A 22,301-nucleotide genomic window follows, 5' to 3' on the forward strand; every position below is an offset into this window, starting at 1 on the left:
TTGTATTTGGATTTTTCCTCTATGGGTTATTTTCTCTGTTAAATTCCTTGGGGTTTTGGTTTTGTTTTTTTTTTTTTTTCTTCAGGGTAGCTTTTCAAAATACAACCTAGTAAGAGCCTGGAAAAGACAGAACCACCTGAACAGGTGAGGGAAAAACTCTCAGTGCACTTTTTATTCCATATATGAATTAACTACTGGGAATATTTATGGAAAAAAAAAAAAAAAGATCACAGCAAGATACTGAATTTTGAAAATAACACTGTAAGTTTTTTAAACTGCACTTCAGAAAACATTGTCCAAGCAGCATCAGACCATTAGAGGGTTGTCTGATTTCCTTTTTTCTGTGGAAAATTTCCACTGAGGGCAGCAGAGAGCAGCGGCAGGAGCTGAAGATGCAAATAAAACTAAAGATTCTTGGTAGTTACTCACCTACAATGGCTATTCATTCTTCTCATTTATTTTTTTGGCTCAGTGCTGTTATGTAATACCCTTGACCCCACCATATAATTTCAAGGACATAGAAATTGATTTGAGTATTAGCTTGGTTCCTTTCCTGTATTTGAACCTTACAGTGGATATAAATGACAAATAAGCATGCTGTAACATTCACGGGAGCTGTTGTTCATCAAACTGGTGACTCTGAACAAAGGCTGCTTTAAGTAACGCCCATGAACACGCGCGCTGTGTCCAAAACACACGGTCATATTAAATAAGTCTCTTACATATGTACATACAGACCAGTAACAAAACTCAGTATCACAGTCCCACCCTCCTCTGTTTAAGACTGCAGTTTCTAACTGTTGCATATACTGCGGTTGCTCAAAGAGCTGAATAAAGTGAGTGTAGCAGACTTTTTCAGAGAAAAAGAGTCATATAAAAAGTTGTAAGTATGGTACAGTGAGAAAGTTCCCAGAGCTCTCACTTCATTTTCTCTTTGGTTGCTAATTAGGATTTGACCAGTTTGAAACCCTGTCCTGTGTCCAGCACTGTGGGAAGAAACCAACTCATTTTCAGTCTTTTCAAGCACCTAAAGCATGCTTTACAGACCCAGAACAGATTGAGACCACAAAACCAGTTTGCCAAATGTACTAATGGATAGGTGATGCGTGGGAAGTATATCATCCAGTGCTTGGCAACATCGCTTCCCGTTGGCAAATGCAAAGTGTAGTCGCTCCAGTGTTTCGACACGCCATACGCCGCTTTCACCGTACGTCCCTTTTCGGACCAGCTGATGTTGCTGTCGGGGTTACAGTTGTACTCAACCCATTGCCTGGTGAAGTCACCAAGCTGCGGAGGGTCTGCTTCCTCAATGTCTACAACTCTGGCCATTTGTGCTCCTTGCACGGCAACATACTGGTCATTTACTTTCCTCACTTCTTTAACCCAAGGCTGAGAGTTCTCGCAGTCTAAAACGATGATGAGACGAGAACAAAAGGTGCCGTTCTTTTCTCTCCACCACTCCAACAGTGTGTCAAGTCGTAAAGCATCACCCCCTGCAACAAGGAAAAAAAAGATTTAACATTAGGACGAAGAAACAGAAAACTCTGCAGAATTTTGACTGCGGCTTCCACAAATCCCTTGTTTTAACAGCCTGGACAGATATAACAGAAATTTTCAACTGATCCTCCCTGTCTGTGGATGCTGCAGATCTCCAGAGAGGTATTAACTGATTCCACCTGACTGGCTGTTGGAGATGAGGCCATTAACCCACCCTTAATTTAAAAAAAAAAAAAAAAAGTCATTCCCTCAAAGAGTGAAAGAAATTATAGCCTATTGAAGAAATCTGCAAATAGCTAAACAAGGAAAGAAAACCTGAAATAGAGGGGGTTTTGCATTAAATCTTAATACTTTTAAGTGAAAATAAAAGGACTCTTTAATATGTTCTTATTAATATTAAAAAGGACTCCTCAGGAAAAGAGAGGACTTTTGAACACAACCCATGCTAACAGTTTTGAAGCACAAGAAAGCCACCTATGGGCACAACCATCACGTTGGCTTGAAAAATTCATGTGACCAGAAATGGAGAGATTCACTCTATAGACAAAGTTGTCTTCACAGCATCAAGAAAATGAAAATTGGTATGGATTTACAACTCAATGAAACAAAAATCTCATAGGAATTTTTCCACAATATTTATTTCCTATCAGCTCAGAAAACACTTGCAACTAGAGTGTCCAACTTCTCATGTTCCATCTCAGCTCTTGCTCCAACAAAGCTCTGAAAGAGACGACTGTAATTAAACCAACTTACCTATAGTGGCGAGTCCTTCTGCTTAAGCATAATGAATACTGCAGGATCTATGTAGCTTTCAAAAGCAGACTACTTACTCAAGTGCCTAAGGAAAACGTCTTGCAAAGCAGTGAATAAATCTCCATTGGCTCCATAGTGACTATTAATGTGAAGAACTGGTATGTCTAGGTGTTGGCAGGATGGAGCTATGATACAGATTTACAACAACACTCTAGTTTGAAAATGTCAACTTCAAAAAAAAAAAAAGAAGACTTTTAGAAGAAAGGTAGAAAAATGTGATTTAAAATAACTGTGTTTTAATTCCATACTGATTTTCATTGTGGAATATATGTACACTTCGCAGTGTTTAAAATCTTGTTAGTAGGAATTTAACTGCACAGATGAATCTCAAACAGAATAGCTGCATGTTCCAGCACTTACATTTCTACCTGTGAGGGGTGACAAAAAAGTGCTTCAAATTAATAGCTCAGAGTTAAAGCTTTGAGCATGCTATTGCAGTTAAAGTAAAAGCAAAATTACAGCGCTACAGTCGTCTTCTTCAAAAAAATGCAAACTTGGAAAATTTAGTACCCAAGAAAATCTTAATATACAAACCTACAGTAATGACTTGACTTGGTGCATGATCCCCAAACTGCTGTAGTTATTTACAGCAGAGACTTATATAGAAGCAGTTTCTCTTTTCTAGGTAAGCCTTCTGTGTCAATTAGCATTAAAAATTTATTTGTTCACGTTTTAAAGGCTTATAAATAAACTGTATTTTAGTGTAACTATGCAGAGGTGCAGGTGATTTCAAAGCAGTACTGGATAGAATTGCCCTAAGAAAACGATCTCATCCTTCACACACACACACAAACACATGCTCAGCTTCTAATCCAGCTGACCTCAAACACATGGACTTATCAGCCAGCGCAAGATTTAGGAACCAAGCTGTGCAAGAAATCCATGCGTCTGGCCACATCTGGTTCTTTGGCAGGTTTCACAGGCAGTTACGCTGACAGCTTCAGCAACAGAGACAAAGCTTCACTAGCCCAGCTCTTGCCTTTGCCTTCACTCAGAGAACATAACCTCCCAGGTCGTTTGATTGCTCATACTTTATGCATGACTAGTTAACAGTTTCTTTTATACACCACTGTGTTACATCTCAGCTTCCAACAACAGAGAAACATCATTAGTGAACAAATAAATGCAGTAAACCTCCTTTAAAAGATGTCATCACAAAGCAAAGACTAAACTGCTACTGCTGTGCCATGTCACAGCATGAGCCGGCAGCGAGACACTGCTTTTTCTACTAGATCTGCAGGTGGTATCTCATTGTTGCCATCTCTCTTCATCCTCTCCAGAGGTCAGAAGACGGTACACATTACTGGAGGTGATGAACAAATGTTCCATCTGTCATGAACCGCCACTGTCCAATACATGTGGTACAACTACACAAACAGCTTTCATCTTTTCAGTTTATACTTTGAGTTACACTCAGGAGCAGTGCTATCTGGAAGGAGTATCAGCTTACGCTCCATGATTTATCTAAAATTAATCACCAAACAGAATGCAAGACGTGACAGCTGCCTGTTCTCCTTTATGTGACTATACATACCTCCAAGTAGAAGCTGAAGATGTGCTTGGATACAGAACTGAAGAGGAGCTTTGTGAGAAAGCTGAACACCATTGCATTTACCCACTGTATCTTTCAGCACAGAAACTTTCTTTTATTTTAACAGTTACCTTGACCCTTACCCTAAAAGTGAAGACGGACTTTAATATTGACTACAGCTACCTGAACAGGTATACAGAGAGCTGAGCTCCCCTGTCACACTCCAGTCTGGCCTGATGTAAGCCAAGGACTGCACTGGAAGCTGTCCATTTTTGCAGCACCATTTGGCTCTACATATGGTAGAAAGCTAACCGTGTCCGTGCTGCTGGCTGGCTGGAGCAGGGCTGGGAGGGGGAGTTTCACTGCTAGCCTGCTCCACACAACGTGTGGACACACGCAACTGCACGAGGCGGCAGCTGCTCTTATGGACAACCGACCCCATTCTCAAAGCCCTTCAGCCGCCCTGGCACACGCTGCGGTGCAGCGCTCGCGCTGAGCTGAGTACGGCTGCGGCTTTTTACCTCACTGATACACACAAACCCTTTGAGAAAAACTACGCATTGCTCTTCAGCAGGTGTAGCAGTTCAGGCATGGAGTTCCTCCAAAACGGGTATACAGCCTCCAGATGAAACCTGACCTGCACCTAAACACCCCAGCCATGACCACATGCAAAGCTCCAATCTAGACTGTCTACACTGTTCAAGAGCACATGCCCCTGGAGAGAGACTGCTGACAAACAGGCAGACTGCTATCCAAGAGAATTATTTCTGTCCCAGGAAGAAAAAAAACTTGCAAATTTTCAATGTATTTACCACAAGATTCATTTTTTGCACACAGCAAAGCCCTCAGAAGCCCAGTTCTACACAGCAGGAGAGCAAAGCTAAACCTACCAATGATTCGAAAACTTCAGCAGGTTTTCCAAAGAACACTGTTGAGACAGGACTGACCACTATAAAGAGAGCAACAACAGGCCAAGAAGAAGGGAAATGGTGAAGTCTATGCCAAGCATATGATGAGGCATTAAAAAGGCCCTTTATATAGGGGTTTGTAGTCTTGAGGCTACATTGCGCCCACAGCAACTCCCGAAGTCTAGGATGCCAGCAAACCATAGCTGTTTTCACGATACAAAGTTTGCTCTATGTTTGAAGACCTGCTTTTCTAGGGTGGATTGTACATCTGCCTCCTATTTCTTGAGAAAATCAGAACATCTTGATGATACAAATGCAGTCCTTCACAATAGCCTTAACTGACACAGCAACACAGAATACTGTATAATTCAATCTGCCATGTCCAGGGCATGAGAATAGATTACGCTTGTTCATGACAAATATTCCTCAAAATAAAGGAGAAATCTGTCTTTAGAGCAGGAGGGAGTAATTTTCACTTTACTTTTCTGGAAAAAAATCCATGATCTTTGAAGATAACTCGTTGAATTGTACGGGGAATATGAAATCACGTTTAAATTTGTAAGCATACATTTGGAGTCAACAATATTTAGACAATTTCGAGAACAAGTGTAAGATTCGTTAGCTGCAAAAGGATTTTTATTGACTAAACACTAAAATGACATAGAAGTACCTGACCATCAAACAGAGCAAGGTAAGGAAAGAGTGGCTTCTTTACATCAAGTTACTTGCACTCAAAAGGGACTTCTGCATTTCTCCTTTCTCTCCACTAGCAGAGGTAGTCAGCCTGCAACCTTGACTATTTTGATGACTCCTTGTAGCCTCTGAATCTCTTAACAGCCATGCTCTGTATATTACCCTTTCCTTTCTTCCTTCCCTGCCAGGAGCTTGTATAAACCTGTTCTCCAAAGTCTGGTGGTTCTTTGCCATTCTGGGCTATCAGATAATAAATGTGAGCAAAACTTCAAAATTTTGCAATATGGGATGATTTTTTAAAGAATGAATTAATTGATTTAGAAAGTTCACCAACACCAAAAGTATTAACGAAAAAAAAATCCCCAAAGCAGTTACCTGCCAGTGCCCATTCACCAGTGCCATGTGAGTGACCACTGTAATATAAAATGTAGGTATCGTGTCTGGGTCCATCCGCTGTCCGAAGTTCAAGGAAAGACTTGATCTTGGAGTGAAGGGTATCAAAGGTCAGTCCGCTTGTAGAGTAGTCACAACCGTATGTCTCAATCATGTGATATGCAAAAAATCTTTGGATGGCATTAAGCATGCCAGTAGACCTCAGGTTCAACTCTTGCACATGCTCAGGTGGAAGCAGAGTTGGTTGGCCATCAGGACTAAGGAGAAGAAAAACAACTACGATTATGATTTATCATTATTTCATGCTTAGTGGACTTCTAGCAATTGGTGATTTTTCCCCTGTGCATATTTTCTCCATTATGAAGTAGCACTGCTCTAAATTCAAATTGACTTGAAATGTAGAGTTTATAAACAATTCAAAATACTGTGTTTGAGTGAGGGACCACTATCTCCTCCTCCCTTCTGTCACACTTCAAAGCATAGTCCTTACTCATGGGAATATTCATGCTATTCCTGCAGCTGAGAGACAACAGGGAAAGACAGGAGCTGTGACATGAACACGCTAGGTAGGCTTCAACAATTTCCTCAAGTCCCACTGAGAAAGCACTGCCTTCAGACAGGCTCTTTTTCACACACAACTGGAAAGAAGCGCAGGGAGAATGTGTGCTAATCTGCACAAAACATCATGCAAACTAGTTTCTTAGTAGAATCGGACTAAAGAGAAATCCAAGAACACATTTTGCTCAGCTATTTTGAATTAACTTCTCTCTGTTCCAAACTAGCCTTTATTCAGTATGGCTCTCCCACCAATACAGTAACTCTTACCTGTGTGTGCTGTTCAGATGCTGATCTTTCAGCGTAAGAAATGCATTTCAGATAACAGCATTCACAGCTTAGAAAATGGAAGTTCTAAGAAAATTACAAACCAGACCTGGAACAAACCATGTATGTAGAGGTGTGTGTGTCTGTGTATATGAATATGCATATATGATAAAAGAGTCCTTGCATTCCAAAATGCATTTTATTTGTATTTTTATATATATTCAATATAAAATATAGAATAATTAACATGTATTTAAAAATATACACATATATATAATAATGCACACTTTTTTTTAAAAAAAAGTTTTCATAGCTATTCATTAATCATGACAATAAGATATTTGGTCTTGCAAGACACCCAGTTATAGGAGTGCTCTTCAAGAAGTATTTTTAGAAAAAGGAATGCATTCATCACTCTTCAGCCAATGTAATAATGGTAATGATAAGGAACACGACTGACAGCTGTAGCAAACTGGCCTGATTTATGCTCAGTTACAGACATGGAGAGGTTTTGTGGGTGAAAATATGGAGATGGTTTTACTCTACTAACACAAAACATGACTTCTGTTTTTTATACATATGCACGTATGTATGTATTCTTCAGGTATTTTGTTTGCAAGTCAGTGTGTAAAGCCACCTGGTTTCTTTACTGGTCAAGTTAATAAGGAAGTTTAGTTCTGTCAGGTCCTAAACAGTTGCTCAAGAGTATCTCATTCACTCAAAAATTAGAGGGAACTGCCAGAGCCAGAATAATATAATACAATGAAAGAATTAAATGGTTGCCATAGAAACAAAAATAATTAATTTATATTGTAATGTAGATTTTGAAAATTTGTCTTTTTAAATCCTAACAATAATTGACTACGTGCATTTTTTTAAGAGTGCACAGCTGCAGACTGTAGATCAGAAGCTCAGAAAATGCTACATTATTTTACACTATTTAAGATACTGTGATCTAAGATCAGCATGCTACCTTCTGCTTCTTTGCCTGTTATTTTTTTTCCCTATCCACTGAATCCATTACACATACTCAAGATGGGCAGTTTTCATAAATTGGGCAGTTCTAGTTTTAAATCTCTCATTTTAACTTACTACTCTGTTTCTCTTGAAACTCAAATAGACAACTTACAGAGTTCTTCTTTATCATTTACAAAAAAAAGGCATACACACAAATTTGATTAAATGGCTAAAGTAGCATTAGCAAGTTTAAAGCTTGTAAGAAAAACACACAAATGGACAAACAATAATAGAACAGCCCCTCCAGCCCCAAGCATTTCTCACATGGTAACATTTATATTGGAACAAAAATCAGCTGTAAATTCACAACACAAATAACCAGCATGTAGTGCACTCACAAGTCTAATTTCAGTGTCCTTTAAATGTAGACACCATCTTACTTCACAGAATTCAAAACTGTTTTGAACTGATCTGTCTGGCTTACGAAATCTCCTCATATAAAATAATCTGCACTCAGTCAAATGCCCCAATCCTCCTTTGCTTGATTTATGGAATCTGCCTATGCATGACTACTGCGTAAAACATTCACGGACTTTCTAAAAGCAAATTAAACACATATAAAAAGGCGGAGTTGGATTTACTCATTATTTTCGGAAGGTGAGGAAAAGGAAAAATACAAAATCTGCCTATTGTTTAAATTTTTATTCAGTTATTGAAAAATAGAAGCAACAGCTGTGCATTGCCTCTGTGAGCTAACAGTACACTTACACTTCTGTGAAACTGAAATACATGGTAACTATACCTGCAGAAGTTGGTAGGAATCACAACAGCATATCCAACACATGTTCCTCCCAGGCAGTTTCCCAGCTCATGGAAAAGGCCATGAGCCATGGACTCCAGAGGTAAAACAATGAGAAATGCACTCATGAAGATCCCATTGGTTGGCTAAAAAGAAAAGAGAGAGACTTAGGTATTGCATGAGACAGCCTTCCTGTCTGTTGGTTACAGTTTCATGAGTAAGTCCCTGTGTTTGATCACACATAATTGGGTCCTGAAACATGCAAGTTATTGTACATAACGTATTCTTATTTTTCCACATATTACAGAGTGAAGCACTCTAAAGGCAAATGAAAGGCTTGGGGAGAAAGTGGCTGGTAAGCAGGGATCACTCTTCTGAAACGAATCTATTTGAAAACATTAACAGCACAGGACTTAGTTTTAAAACCCCTGATCATAGCCTAGCTTTACCCATTTAAAAAGGAAAAGCAAATTCCACAAAATTATTTATGTGCATAAAATTAGTGTATCTGTAAATATCTGCAGGATCAGGCCTTAATCAGTAAAGTGCAACATAGAATATTATGTACCTAGCATCAGATGATAGCATACTGTATGGCACCATTAAAAATATACATTTAACTATTCTTGGTTTTTTAAATATTCTTTGTGGAATACTATGCATCACACAAAAGATGACTTACAAGAATATTTATGAACATTACTGCAATTAAAAAGACAGTTCTTTATCAGCTACATAAATATCAGATGAGAAGTGAGATCCACTACAGGACTTTGTAGCATTCACACAGCAAATACCCTACATTGAGCATTCCTGTTTTGTAGGTAAAAAGCAGTTTTGGAAAAGATTACACTCACTGATACATAGATGATTTCTGTAAAAAACACAGAAGTTCAAAAGTCAAGTCTCAACCGCTAGTGCTAGTAAAATAAAAATGCACTTCTGAAATGCCAGCTGCTAGTGAGAAGCAGAACAGATACAGATTTGTTTTAATTATTTTAATATGATGTGAATGGGTTTAATGAGGCATTAAATGCTTTAGAAAAGGTAGAAACAGTATTATAATATATAATTAATGAAGAACTTTAATACCCATGGTGCAGTTATTAAATATTAATGTTTGTTATGTAGCAAAGGAAATAAATTCACAGCTACAGATTTCTGTCTTGAGAAGAGTCCTGTGGCCTCTGACCACATCTATGTTCTATTTGCTCTATTTGCATAAATCTACAATATTATTTTTTTAAAAAAATCAGGATATTGCCTTATTAAGACTCAGTGATTTGATGTAGTCTGGTAGTTCAGCTTAACACATAAGACAAAGTTATTAATAATTTGGAAAGTAAATTATACTGAAAAAAATAACACCTAAACCAACTCAATTCTTGTCGGCACATGGCACTAACCGCACTATATTCAGTTTTTGAACACATAAGTATTATATGACTTAGCCTGAAAGAACAGCTTTACACCCATCTAATGTGCTTCCTGCCTTAAGGAAGAATACTGTTTGCTACCTGTCTCCGTTTTAGTGTCCCATTACACGTCTGCTTGTAAGGATCTCACCTATGTGTCCTTGAAATGGTGACAGCCACACTTCTAACTACAAACACCAGAATCTCATATTAACTGATAACTAACTGATAGCGTTATTAATTGATAGCACTACTCTCAAATTCCAACACCTGAAATCACTGTAAAACTCTATCCAGCTCCTACTATGCTTTATACAATCTTAGCCATCTCAGGAGATACCTTGGATCCTTCTAGATACAACCCTTTCCCCATCCTGGTCTTGCCTACACTCAAGAGGGTCAGCGTCAATGAGTGAGTGAGCAGATGGAATGTATTTAGGACAAGAGCAGAGAAGCATTCACATAGTGATTCTCAAGTTTGTGTCAGAGAATAAGAATTGTCAGAATAATTTCCCCCAAATCCATCAGTTACCTGAAATCACCAAAAAAACAGAAAAGCTTGAAACACTGTAACAACTATGGTGCAACCTCAACTTGTTTTGTTGTCAAGAAGGAGAAAAAAAATCCTATAACTAAGACAATACAATTTTTGTTTCAAACGTCAGCAGAAAGTGCTCATTTTTGCTGCTCAGTTTCCCAAATGCACTCTGAAAATAAAAAGCACTCAGAGCAGCAGCAATAAAAACTTACAAAGATTGGATTAGTTTTCATTCTACAGAAAACTTGTAAAAGAGAAGACATTTATGAAATAGTGGAGCTCTCTAGCTAAATTAGTTTCAGGATTTGGAGACTCACTTTTGCCACTGTAGGTACTAGAAGGATAATCTGCCTTAAGTTAAAAAAAAAAGGAAGACCTGGATCCTGCAGAAACTGAAGGGCCCGTCTGGAAAAGCTTCCTATTCATGATCAGTTAATTAGAGGATTTTGTAAACCTTGGAAAGACTAAACGCATGGACTGGGAAGTATATGCATTTTTATGACAAATTCAGCTTTGCCACCATATATACATACGACATATATAAATACAACTTTTCTTGGATCTCATTTGAGCAAACTCCTCTTACATTGCACTGGTGTCTTGATCACAATGAACATACTACAAATTAAAAAACACGATTGCCCATAAAAACTACAGCAATCGTAATATCCTAAAGAATACTATTATATTACTTATATGAATTTTATTGTAGAAGTTTTCTTACAACATGCCATGTTGTTCTAAACACTCCCAACATTTCCCCAATCCCCTAAACACATGCAAGTTATTAAGCCCACAGTGTTATGCTATAACACAGCTTGAGAGCATCACAAAGAGTAATAGTTTTCACCAAACTTGTGATTGAGTCTGACTACTAAAAAAATATTTATATTTAATTGCTGAAAGTACTCCTGCTACTGTGAAGATACTGGCAAGAAAATTCACAAGTACCTGTTACATAAGGATCCTACATAGAAACTGCAAGGATCATCTCAGTGATCTATCTTGCTCTGTGTCCTGCTTTGAGTTTGTACCAAACATCAAACAGGAATGGGAAATACGCTCTATAGTGTTATGAATCAACTCAGCTCCATCTGAAGTTCCAACTTCACCTTCATTTTGTGGCCTTCTTATGCTATAGAGTAGGAAAGTGTGGTTAGTATGGATATTTTACATGTAAATTCATCTATCTAATGTAAAGACGCTGGCATTTGCTGTCAGCACTTTTTCAACAGTTTTGACTTGGAAAAATATATCACTAATAAATATAAAAAAGATTAATGATGTTTAGAGCAGCTTTATAGTAAGATAATAAATAATTTTAATTCAGCACTGCAAAAAATGACTAGCGGCATTTTAAAATACCCAAACTATAAGAACTTGAAATAGCAAAAAATGGTATCTAATTAAGTCAGTAATTACAGTAAATCTGAAGATAGGTTCCTCTTTTAAGATAATAGCTAAGATGCCAGGTGGAGACTGTCAGTGCTTTACTAAATCTAAAAGATTTGATGACTGGTCTTTAATGGAGCAGATGGCCTTGGATGCACAGGCGGAGCCAGAAAGGGATTTTGTTCTTTCATCTGTTCAACCCATTTTCATTCTGTTTTTGACTGCACGGGCAATCTCACCCTGCAGTACATCCCTGTACTCCAAGTGACCACTGATTCCAGACAGGCTGCTCCAAAAGCAAACTGAAGGCAGTGACCATCTCGGCAACCCTATGGAAAACACAAGAAGCCATTTTATCTCTTAGTCTTTGGGGTTTTTTTTGTCTTTGTCTGTCTTCTTCTAAATGAATATTTACAGTGTGTTCTTATTCCAAATAATGTAGAAAAGGTAAAAAAATTTAATTCTTGCCTCTGATGACTGAAATGACAGACAATAAAAGCTGGGTGAGATTCACTACTAGTATTATCTTTCCACTTTCTTTACCTTTTCAAGCAACACTTATTGGTTAGTGTAACTCTGAAAAGACAGAACCATTTTGAGGGATTTTACAATTTTATATTCATGGACAGGACAATTCCAGTCCCAAGGACTGGAAGTGGAACAATTCTGGATCTGTATTTAACAATGGAGTACTACTGACATGTGACTGACAAAAATAACGAGGAGGAAGGAAAAAAAAAAAAAAAAATTAGTTTAAATTCCAGTTATGAAGGCCTATAGAAAAGCCCTTATGACTAAAACAGAAATAAATTCCTAAACAGATGTCAGCTAAGATGGTCACAGAATCACCAAACGGTTGAGGCTGGAAGCGGCCTCTGGAAACCGTCTGGTCCAGTCCCCCGCTCAAGCAGGGCCACCCAGAGCAGGCTGCCCAGGATTGAATGAAACAGAGCAACAACTAAGGGGGCTTACAAAGATGTCTTTGTGTATTTATACACAAAAATTCTGCCCTACTTTCCAATATCCAAGCTGAATAATATTTACCTATTTCTATATATCCATGCATACACACACACACAAGTAAGTAAATATAAAATAAAAAGTTCTGCCTCACTACTCTGCAGTGATTCTGCAAAACCAAAGAAGTACACGCTCCATGACGGAAAAGGCTCAGGAGAAAAAGGGTAATGTGATAATTAATCTGCAAATATTTGATGGATAGCTTATTCCAAATGAAAACAAGATATGCATACTACAGGTAAAAAGAAGCTTAAAGACAAAATCTGTAAAGTTACAATGTAGATCAACTACCAGAGGAAACTGCCTTACAACAAATTATTGAATGAAAGAATAGTCTCTAGAGAACAATAAATAATCCATTACTTCTGACTATTAAAAACAGCCCTGGGAAAATCTAGAAAACGGTTTGCAGAAAATAGCTGTCACGTTCACCAGCAGATGGATTTAAGTGTTGTGTTTCCCATCCTGACTCCTGTTCTAACCCCGGGAAAGCCTGTGATTTAGTTTTCGTGCATTTGTGCCAGCAAAACCAGACATGGTTGTCAGTTTAAAAGTATGCCAAATGGATTTTGCATTTAATATAAAAATTTGAATTCTGAAATTAATGAGACTAACAGCAAGCTTAACACTTAAATCAGATTCTTTACACTAACAAGACATACTTTCTTTCTCTTGTCACCAGAGATCCCCTTCACGACGCAGGGGCTCTGGAAGCGGTGGCGACAGCAGCAAGGTGCGCCGCCATGGGAGCAGGCAACCTGAGGCAGCCCTTGGGCCAGGACTGGAGAGGCAGAGAGCCAAGGAGGGCTGAGCGCCTACTGCAGTGAGGGAGATGGGCAGCAAAAATCAACAGGGTAGCGGGTCAGTTTGAGAAGAAATGATGAGCAGTGAGTGAGGAGGGATTAGAATCCAGTTTAAGAGATGATGAAACAGTGGAGAAAGAGGGGAATAACAGTATTGCAAAAGAAACTGAACAGACAAGTCTAGTGAGGCCCAGATATACAAGTCAAATCCGCAAGGAGGGGAAAAACTGAGAGTGCAGAAAAGAAAGGAGGGAACTAAAGATGACCAGACAGACAGAGAAGGAAAAAAAAAGGCAGGAGTGGCATGGATATTTGAGAAAATACGGAGAGAGGCCAGGGGATGCAGCAGGTCTTCCTGTTTACAAAAAGGTAAACTGAACAAGCAATGCCTGAGGAGGACTGGATTAAAAATACAAGTCAGGTATGAAGGAGAATGAGGAGGACTGGATGTGATTTGCATACAAAAAAGTTAGTCTGTGAGGTTAACAAAAGTACATGCAAGTAAATATAGATGTTACTTAGAAAACATTAGTATTCAGAAAATAATCTTGTTTTTAGAGAAGTTAAAAAAGTCACCATCTTCAATTTTATGAAGGCATTTTAAATTGAGCTTTCAAGAAGTACCAGGCAATCACACCACAATAAGGACTACAAAATCACTCTCTCCCCAAAACAAGAAAATACTTATATGTACAGTAAACTAACTTTTCTTCCATGAATAATTCAAGTTCAATAGTACTGTCCATTTAAGTACAAGTGCTCAGCATATCATCAATACTATTCTTTTACTAAACCATAAAATTCACTAAACCCAAGAAAAATGTACTGAAAGTACTTCATTCAATTACTTTATCTGTCTCTGACACAGTTCATTTTTCTCTTGAAAATACTAAATACAGCTCTTACAGGGATAATAATTCTCTTTGGCCAGTAATTCAGAAAACCTGTAGTTACTTTGGCACAGAGCACTTAACGAAATCTGATTTTAACTTTCTGAGAAAAAGAGTCCCCCAAACCTTTCCAGGATCTTTGCTTGCAAAATCCAAGACCTTCATCTGCACGTTTTTCATCATTTAATTGGCTTTGGAAAGAAGTAAAGCCTGAAACATTTGCATGACTTCTGCTGGATCTTGTCCCATCCAAGGGCCTAATTATGAACAGGGACGTGAGCAATTGCTGAAATGAGTAAGCTGGAGTTAAAGAGTCTATTGATCTGACTGATATTACCCACATAAATGTAAAGGTAGGTGTAGAACACTTACTGCAGATTTTGTAAGTAAAGTGTCAATATATTTCTGCTAATAAGGCAAGGTGTCTTTCCTCTCCAGCTAAAGCAGGGATTATTCTCAGAAGCAGGCCATGTCTGAAATGAAACACGCCCCACTGAAACGCTGTTCCTCCATTTTCGAATGCAACCAACTTTAACAAATTACTTTCATACTCCTCATGCTTCCTGAGCTCATCCTCCAGTTTCAGACAGACCTAACAATTCTGCTCTTCACATTTAAAGCTTGATCAGTTGGAGAGAGATTCTGCTTTCAGGAGCCACAGTTCTTCCCAAGCACATACCCAAGCACCAGGAACAGAGACTTTCAACCCTTGGCTCATTACAAGGGCTAAGCTCCCCTTAAAGAAAGGTCCTTGGCTAACAGGACTTACAGCATCAACAGCTCTGCAAGAGTCAGAAAACCGCTGTGTGTACATCAGCGAGTTAATTGACCTCACTTTAAAAGCCTTTCTACAAAAGTAGATTTGATACTTTTCTAGCAATTTTAATCAAATAGGATACTTCTAGCCACCAATTAGCAGACAACTGTCTCTTTAGGTCTTGACCTTCCATACACTTGAGATTTATACGATGCACAGATATTACAGTTATTAAAAATGCTAAAAGGGCATATATAATGTGCCTGTAACAAAGTCTTCCATGGAACAGACCCCCTCCCCTCCCCCACCCCATTTCTGGCTGTAATCTAACACAAGCAGCTGAGCTAGATATTTTTTTTATATGCTATGGCTGATTATTTATACCTTACTGTTCAGAAGTACCTTTCCAAGGCTCAGGTTTTTAGTCAATTCTGTTCATTATACAGGAGGTCAAATGGCAGACCATAAAGTGATTTCAAGCCACCTCTCTCATCAAATGAAGTATCATTAAACAAGCTTTCAGTACATCTTCAGAGTGAGGAAAGGAAGAGAAGGAAAAGAAGATTATGAGGAGTAGTCAGCATGGATTCACCAAGGGGAAATCATGCTTGACAAATCTGACAGCCTTCTATGATGGCATGACTGGCTGGATGGACGAGGGGAAAGCAGTGGATGTTGTCTACCCTGACTTCAGCAAGGCTTTTGACAATCTCTCCCACCACATCCTCATAGGGAACATTAGGGAGTGTGGGACAGATGAGTGGACAGTGAGGTGGATTGAGAACTGGCTGAGGGACAGAGCTCAGAGCGTTGTGATCAGTGCTGTGAATCAGCCAGAGGCCTGTGGCTAGTGGTGCTCCCCAGGGGTCAGTACTGGGGCCAGTCTTACTCAACATACTCATCAATGAGCTGGATGAAGGGACAGAGCGCACCCTCAGCAAGTTTGCTGATGACACAAAACTGGGGGGAGTGGCTGACACACCAGAAGGCTGTGCTGCCATTCACAGAGACCTGGACAGGCTGGAGAGCTGGGCGGAGAGGAACCTAATGAGGTTCAACAAGGGCAAGTGTAGGGTCCTGCACCTGGGAGGGAATAACCCCACGCACCAGTACAGGTTGGGGGTTGGCCTGCTGGAGAGCAGCTCTGCAGAGAAGAACCTGGGAGTCCTGGTGGACAGCAAGTTAACCATGAGCCAGCCACGTGCCCTGGTGGACAAGAAGGCCAACGGTATCCTGGGGTTGGATTAAGAAGAGTGTGGCCAGCAGGTTGAGGGAGGTCCTCCTCCCCCTCTACTCTGCCCTAGTGAGGCCACCTCTGGAGTACTGTGTCCAGTTCTGGGGCCTCCAGTTCAAGAGGGACAGGGAACTAATGGAGAGAGTCCAGCGGAGGGCTACAAAGATGATGAGGGGAATGCAGCATTTCCCCTACAAGGAAAGGCTGAGAGACCTGGGGCTCTTTAGCCTGGACAAGAAAAGACTGAGAGGGGACCTTATCAAAGCTTATAAATATCTAAAGGGTGGGTGTCAAGGGGATGGGGCCAGGCTCTTTTCAGTGGTGCCCAGTGACAGGACAAGGGGCAATGGGCACAAACTGGAGCACAGGAAGTTCTGCCTCAACAGGAGGAAAAACTTCTTTACTCTGAGGGTGACAGAGCACTGGAACAGGCTGCCCAGGGAGGTTGTGGAGTCTCCTTCTCTGGAGATATTCAAAACCCGCCTGGATGTAGTCCTGTGTAACCTGCTCTAGGTGAACCTGTTTTAGCAGGGGGGTTGGACTAGATGATCTCCAGAGGTCCCTTCCAACCCCCACCATTCTGTGATAACGTACAGGTGTATGGAGTTATTCCTCCCCAGGTGCAGGACCCTACACTTGCACTTGCTGAACTTCATTAGGTTCCTCTCCAGCTTGTCCAGGTCTTGCTAAATGGCAGCACAGCCTTCTGGTGTATCAGCCACTCCTCCCAGTTTTGTGTCATCAGCAAACTTGCTGAGGGTGCGCTCTGTCCCTTCATCCAGCTCGTTGATGAACATGGTGAAAAGACTGGCCCCAGTACTGACCCCTGGGGAGCACCACTAGCCACAGGCCTCCGGACGACTCAGAAGCACTGATCACAACTCTCTGAGCTCTGTCCTTCACAGAATCACAGAATGTTAGAGGTTGGGAGGGACCCATTACGTATTTATAAACATTGATGAGGTCACCCCTCAGTCTCCTCTTCTACAAGCTAAAGAGACCCAGCTCCCTCAGCCTTTCATCATAAGGGAGATGTTCTACCCCCTTAATCATCTTTGTGGCTTCAGCCAGTTCTCGATCCACCTCACTGTCCACTCATCTGTCCCACACTTCCTAAGCTTACCTATGAGGATGTGGTGGGAGAGAGTGTCAAAAGCCTTGCTGAAGTCGAGGTAGACAACATCCACTGCTTTCCCCTCATCCACTCAGCCAGTCATGCCATCATAGAAGGCTATCAGGTTGGTGAATCACGATTTCCCCTTGGTGAATCCATGCTGACTACTCCTCATAATCTTCTTTTCCTCCACATGCTTAGAGATAACAACTAGAATGAGCTGTTCCATCACCTTTCCAGGGATGGAGGTGAGGCTAAGTGGCCTGTAGTTTCCCCGGTCCTCCTTCTTGCCCTTTTTGAAGACTGGAGTGACATTGGCTTTCCCCCAGTCCTCAGGCACCTCTCCTGTCCTCCATGACCTTTCAAAAGTGATGGAGAGTGGCTTAGCAGCAGAATCTGCTAGGTCCCTCTGCAGTTGAGGGTGCTTCCCATCGGGGCCCATGGATTTGTATGCTTATGCATCACTGCTTTCTTCTAATTGTTTTGAAACATGACACTATTCAGAAAAATACAGAAAAGGCCACAGCTTCCTGAAATCACTATAACAGATGATACATCCATTTATTAAATTATCTTCCGGCCAGGCCTGATAAAGTATTTAGTTTTCTGACAACAGATGAAATAGACACAGTGATCTGCAAGGCAAACATCACAACATCTTCTGGAGTAGAAATGCTTTTAGTTGGAGACAACTGCATTCATAATCTTAAACTAATTAATCAGAATAAATAGATGATGAAAGAAATATATAGTACAATAAATGTAAGTGTAATTATCTACTGAAAATAAATTATTACAATAAAAAAATTGATTTCCTGACCAGTGAAAGTATTTGGTCTGATGCCTTTTGCTTTTGTCACTATAATTACTTCTTTTCGCACTGAACAGGGAAATACACAACCTATCAGACAGAGGGGACGAGCAACAGCTTATCTTATTTACACACAGGATGCTAGAAACTGAAATTAGCCAATGACAAATACCAAGATTTTAGCCACATTGCCAGTTTGCTGCTTGTGTATGTTCCTGCATAAGGCATTCCACAGCACAGCCACACTTCTTCAGAATTAGAGTACTGAAAATTATCACACTTGTCGCAGTTGTAATTTTGGGACAGAGGCAGAAAAAAATTACACTGAATCATGAATCAATGTGAAGAGAAAAAAGTAAAAAGCTGGGTAGGCATCCAATCCTCCTCGCCTATGCACACGGCTTGCAGTAACGAAGCAGTTCTAAAGGAAGCGCCTGTGTGCTTTAACCAGATGGCATGGGGAGAGGGAGGCCTTCCCCGGAAGGGTACAGCAGGAGATCCTGTCCAAGGCTGGCGGTTAACTTCCTGCAGACAGACTCCAGGCACCACCAAGACAAACCGCCTCTCTCCAGCGACTACCTGGACAACTTACGCCCTTGATGTGCTCTGACTGCTTTGTTAGGTGCAACTAGGTGGCTCGACTCCATCCAAGTAATTTTAAAACTATGTAATTATTGACTAATGTGTCTCCGGATGTTAAAGGAGGAGGGAGAGGATAGAGAAATTAATAAGACTGATAGAGAAGGTAAAAAATTACTTTTACTGAAAAAAAGTCATGTAACATATAAAAATTAGAGACTAGCGTTTTGATAAAATTACACAATTCTCAGAAGAAAAAGTATGGAAGTTAGCAATATTAACATGCTGATATTCCATCTTTATTGTTTCTGTCTCCCAAACCAACTTCCCACTTCTTTTGGTGCATTAGCACCTTCACTTTCTGTAAATACATTTTGGGGATTTTTCTTCTCTACTACTTTTCGGTTCTATTTCTTCCTTTTGCCCTTTCTGCAAGCCCACACACTATAGATATGCATGCTGATACTTTTCCAAAGAAAGAGCAGAAGTACCCAGCCTTCCTCTCAGGCTTGTCTGTTAACCTCTAATGCTCTTCATGTAAAAAAAACCACCAAAACCAAACAAAAAAATCCAACAAAACCAAAATCAAACCAAACAAAAAAACCCGAACAGACAAAACCTCACAAAAAAAGTGTCAATTTCCTTTTCCACCAAGTTCTTTAACACCTTTCATCCATGAGGTTATTTAATCTAAGAAAATCTGCAGGAATGGGCAGCAAATTGTTTTGGAAACACTACAGAGACATTTCTGTAAACCGGTTCTGGCATAAATAATACATATTATAACAATATATAAAAATATATGGAATTCATTTAAGAGGCGCATGGGTACAAAAATGATTGCTGTCTTGTTTTAGAATCAACTTAAAAAAGAAAATAGACGCTAAACCCCCTGCTGCAACTGTGACAACACACAATGTACTTCAACTTGGGCACTGAACAAACATTTTGAGAGAAATATATGTTTTCTGCTAAAGAAAAGGCAACGTCTTAACTCAGAAATTGAAAGAAAAGTCAAAGAATGCTGTGTGATTTTAAGAACTGGTTTTTCAGAGGACATACCCTGTGGTGCCTAACCAGCTTTGAAAATAAGACACTTAAGAGCACATGCTATACCTACAATCTACCAGTTTATCAGCTTATCTCTAACTCCATATTAATGGTTAAATGCAAAACAACATTGGAAAATACATTCTTAAAACATGAACTTGTCTTGATTCAATTAAAACAGTCCATAAGAAAAGTCCTCACTATAGCATGCATTACTAGGGTTCAACACCACGACATACTTTCAACACAAGTTCTATGGCACAATGAACTCAAAAGCAAAATAATTTCATAAGTAGGTAAACTTAAAATACTTTGCAAACTTCTTCTGCCCTGGAATCATGAACTCTTCCCATTCTGCCAACATAAGGAGGCCAGTAAGTTCCAGCTGCCTTAACAGGCCGCAGTCAAGGCAGCACAAAGCGCTAAATTTGAAGAGCATGCTGGTGAAACCAGGAGTCCCAGCTTTGAATTGCTGAGCCACAGGACACCATCAAAGGTCACAGGAATTTTAAGGACCCAACAATTCTCAGGATAATTCTTCCAGAAGAGCACTCTCAAGAGGGAGACCAAGATAAAGAGATTATTATTTACCTGCCAAGAAACGGCCCCCAAAACAGCAGTTGCAACAAGGCTGAAGAATACTAGCTGCTCCGAAATTAAGCAGAAGTGACGCATTCCTTTAGATGCCATAACTCTGTCAAGGCTGTTGTTTTCTGCACGGTGGGTATAGTATACCTTGTGACAGTCATTTAGTTTCGTGTGAAAGCCCCAAAGAGTTATAAAAAAAATCACATGACAGATCATCCAGAAAATTCCAAAAATAGAAAACCCAGGTATCACAAAATACCAGAGATCCAAATCACGTAGTTTAAAGGCTGCAAGAATGAAAAAGATTAGTTCAATGACTCCAACTGAGATGACAGAAAGCCTTCTGCAAATTTTGCCACGGTACAAGTAGGGTTTCCATCGTTCAGTAACCGAAAGTCCACTGAAGTAAACGTCGAGAAGGGGATCTGAAATCAGGCAGCTGAAGAAACACGCCAAGGCAAATGGGTTTGTGGGGATTTGCAGTGATGGAAAAAAGAGTAAGGATGCAATGGCTCCAAAAATTGCCAAATTTGGAATTGCCAAAAAAGACTTCATACGTAAGTCAATAATCAACATGGCCAAAGCCATGACCAACAGAATAATACTCATAGATTTTTCTACTAGCATAGTTGTGCTGGCAATCGCAAATCCAACTAGCTCCAAAAATTCAACTGATGTCAGCAGAGTCGGTCGGTGATGGATACAACCACAAATCCTCTCAACCAAAGCACATAATATCCTTAAAACAATGGCGGAGAGGAGCAAATATTTAGTAGCTTCTTCTTTCACATCTGTTTTGAAGGCAGAATTATTAAGAAAACAGAGAAGGCCAAGCAAAAAACCAAACCAAAGATTGGAGAGACTCAAACTTGCTGTTTCCATTGAAAAATAGTAGTACAGTATGCTGGCAATTCCAAGAACAAAGAGTCCCAGAATAAATATTACCAAAATCAGTGCATCCGCAGTTTTTTCCCATCTGACATAAAGGCCCATGCAAATGGCAACCAGCAGGTTGATTCTGGCAAGATAGCCAAGGTATCTGACTGATGAATGCATGTTCACTTCCCTGTTTGCTTCTTCTAGCCTTGTCATTGCTGCATAGAGACAATGACTAACACAGTAACGCAGTGACCTACACATGTAAACTGCAGTTAGGGGGTTTTACCCACTTGACTGAAAGTGAATATTTGGGTTTCATCCAACAAACACGATGCAATTGTTGCCTTCTGCAATATCATTTCAGTGGTCCAGAATCACTGAAGTCCTGCAAGAAGAATTAAAGTAGTTTTAGTGGCAAATAATCCTTTTAATCATATACCTCATAAACATGACACACCCTTTCTCACCAAGGAGTTTAACATCTAAATTAAAAAACACATAATGAAGACCCACGTGTGTTGTTAAAGGTCATCCAAATTGACATATTAAAACAAATATAAAATGAGTTCTGCATAAATCTTATTTCATAATCTGAATGAGAGGAAAAGGTAAACCAAACCTGGTCTGCGCAGTTTTTCCACAAACCCCATCCATTAGGTATCTATATCAGATAGCTAAGGATATCCAAAATATTGCTCTGATACTCACTACCTTCTAAAATGGCTTAGTATTGTTTTAAAACACTGGTTTACTTCACCATTAAATCTGGTAAGTTCTCACTTTATACTAAACCTTTCGTGTATGCTTTGCAAGACTTC

General features: G+C 39.7%; 1 protein-coding gene across 1 annotated transcript; it reads right to left on the reverse strand.

Annotated features, from left to right (window-relative positions):
* Positions 1-145: 145 nt before the first annotated feature.
* TMEM168 (transmembrane protein 168) lies at positions 146-21,759 on the reverse strand. The gene is made up of 4 exons (XM_086472847.1): positions 20,608-21,759; positions 8,417-8,559; positions 5,818-6,092; positions 146-1,493 (listed from the first exon to the last, which is right to left on the reverse strand). The coding sequence occupies exons 1-4, from the start codon at positions 21,742-21,744 to the stop codon at positions 946-948; spliced, it is 2,103 nt and encodes a 700-aa protein (XP_086328973.1). The 5' UTR covers positions 21,745-21,759; the 3' UTR covers positions 146-945.
* Positions 21,760-22,301: the final 542 nt, after the last annotated feature.

The sequence above is a fragment of the Leptosomus discolor genome, chromosome 1 (genome assembly GCF_034619465.1).
Source record: "Leptosomus discolor isolate bLepDis1 chromosome 1, bLepDis1.hap2, whole genome shotgun sequence".
In the NCBI taxonomy this organism is placed as follows: Eukaryota; Metazoa; Chordata; class Aves; order Leptosomiformes; family Leptosomidae; genus Leptosomus; species Leptosomus discolor.

Coding starts and splice junctions, on each gene's coding strand:
- TMEM168 (XM_086472847.1), bottom strand. CDS start 21,744: ATGTGTAGGTCACTGCGTTACTGTGTTAGTCATTGTCTCTATGCAGCA. Junction 6,093..8,416: donor ATTCCTACCAACTTCTGCAG/GTATAGTTACCA, acceptor TCTTCTCCTTAG/TCCTGATGGCCAACCAACTC. Junction 1,494..5,817: donor TGGTGAATGGGCACTGGCAG/GTAACTGCTTTG, acceptor TCCTTGTTGCAG/GGGGTGATGCTTTACGACTT.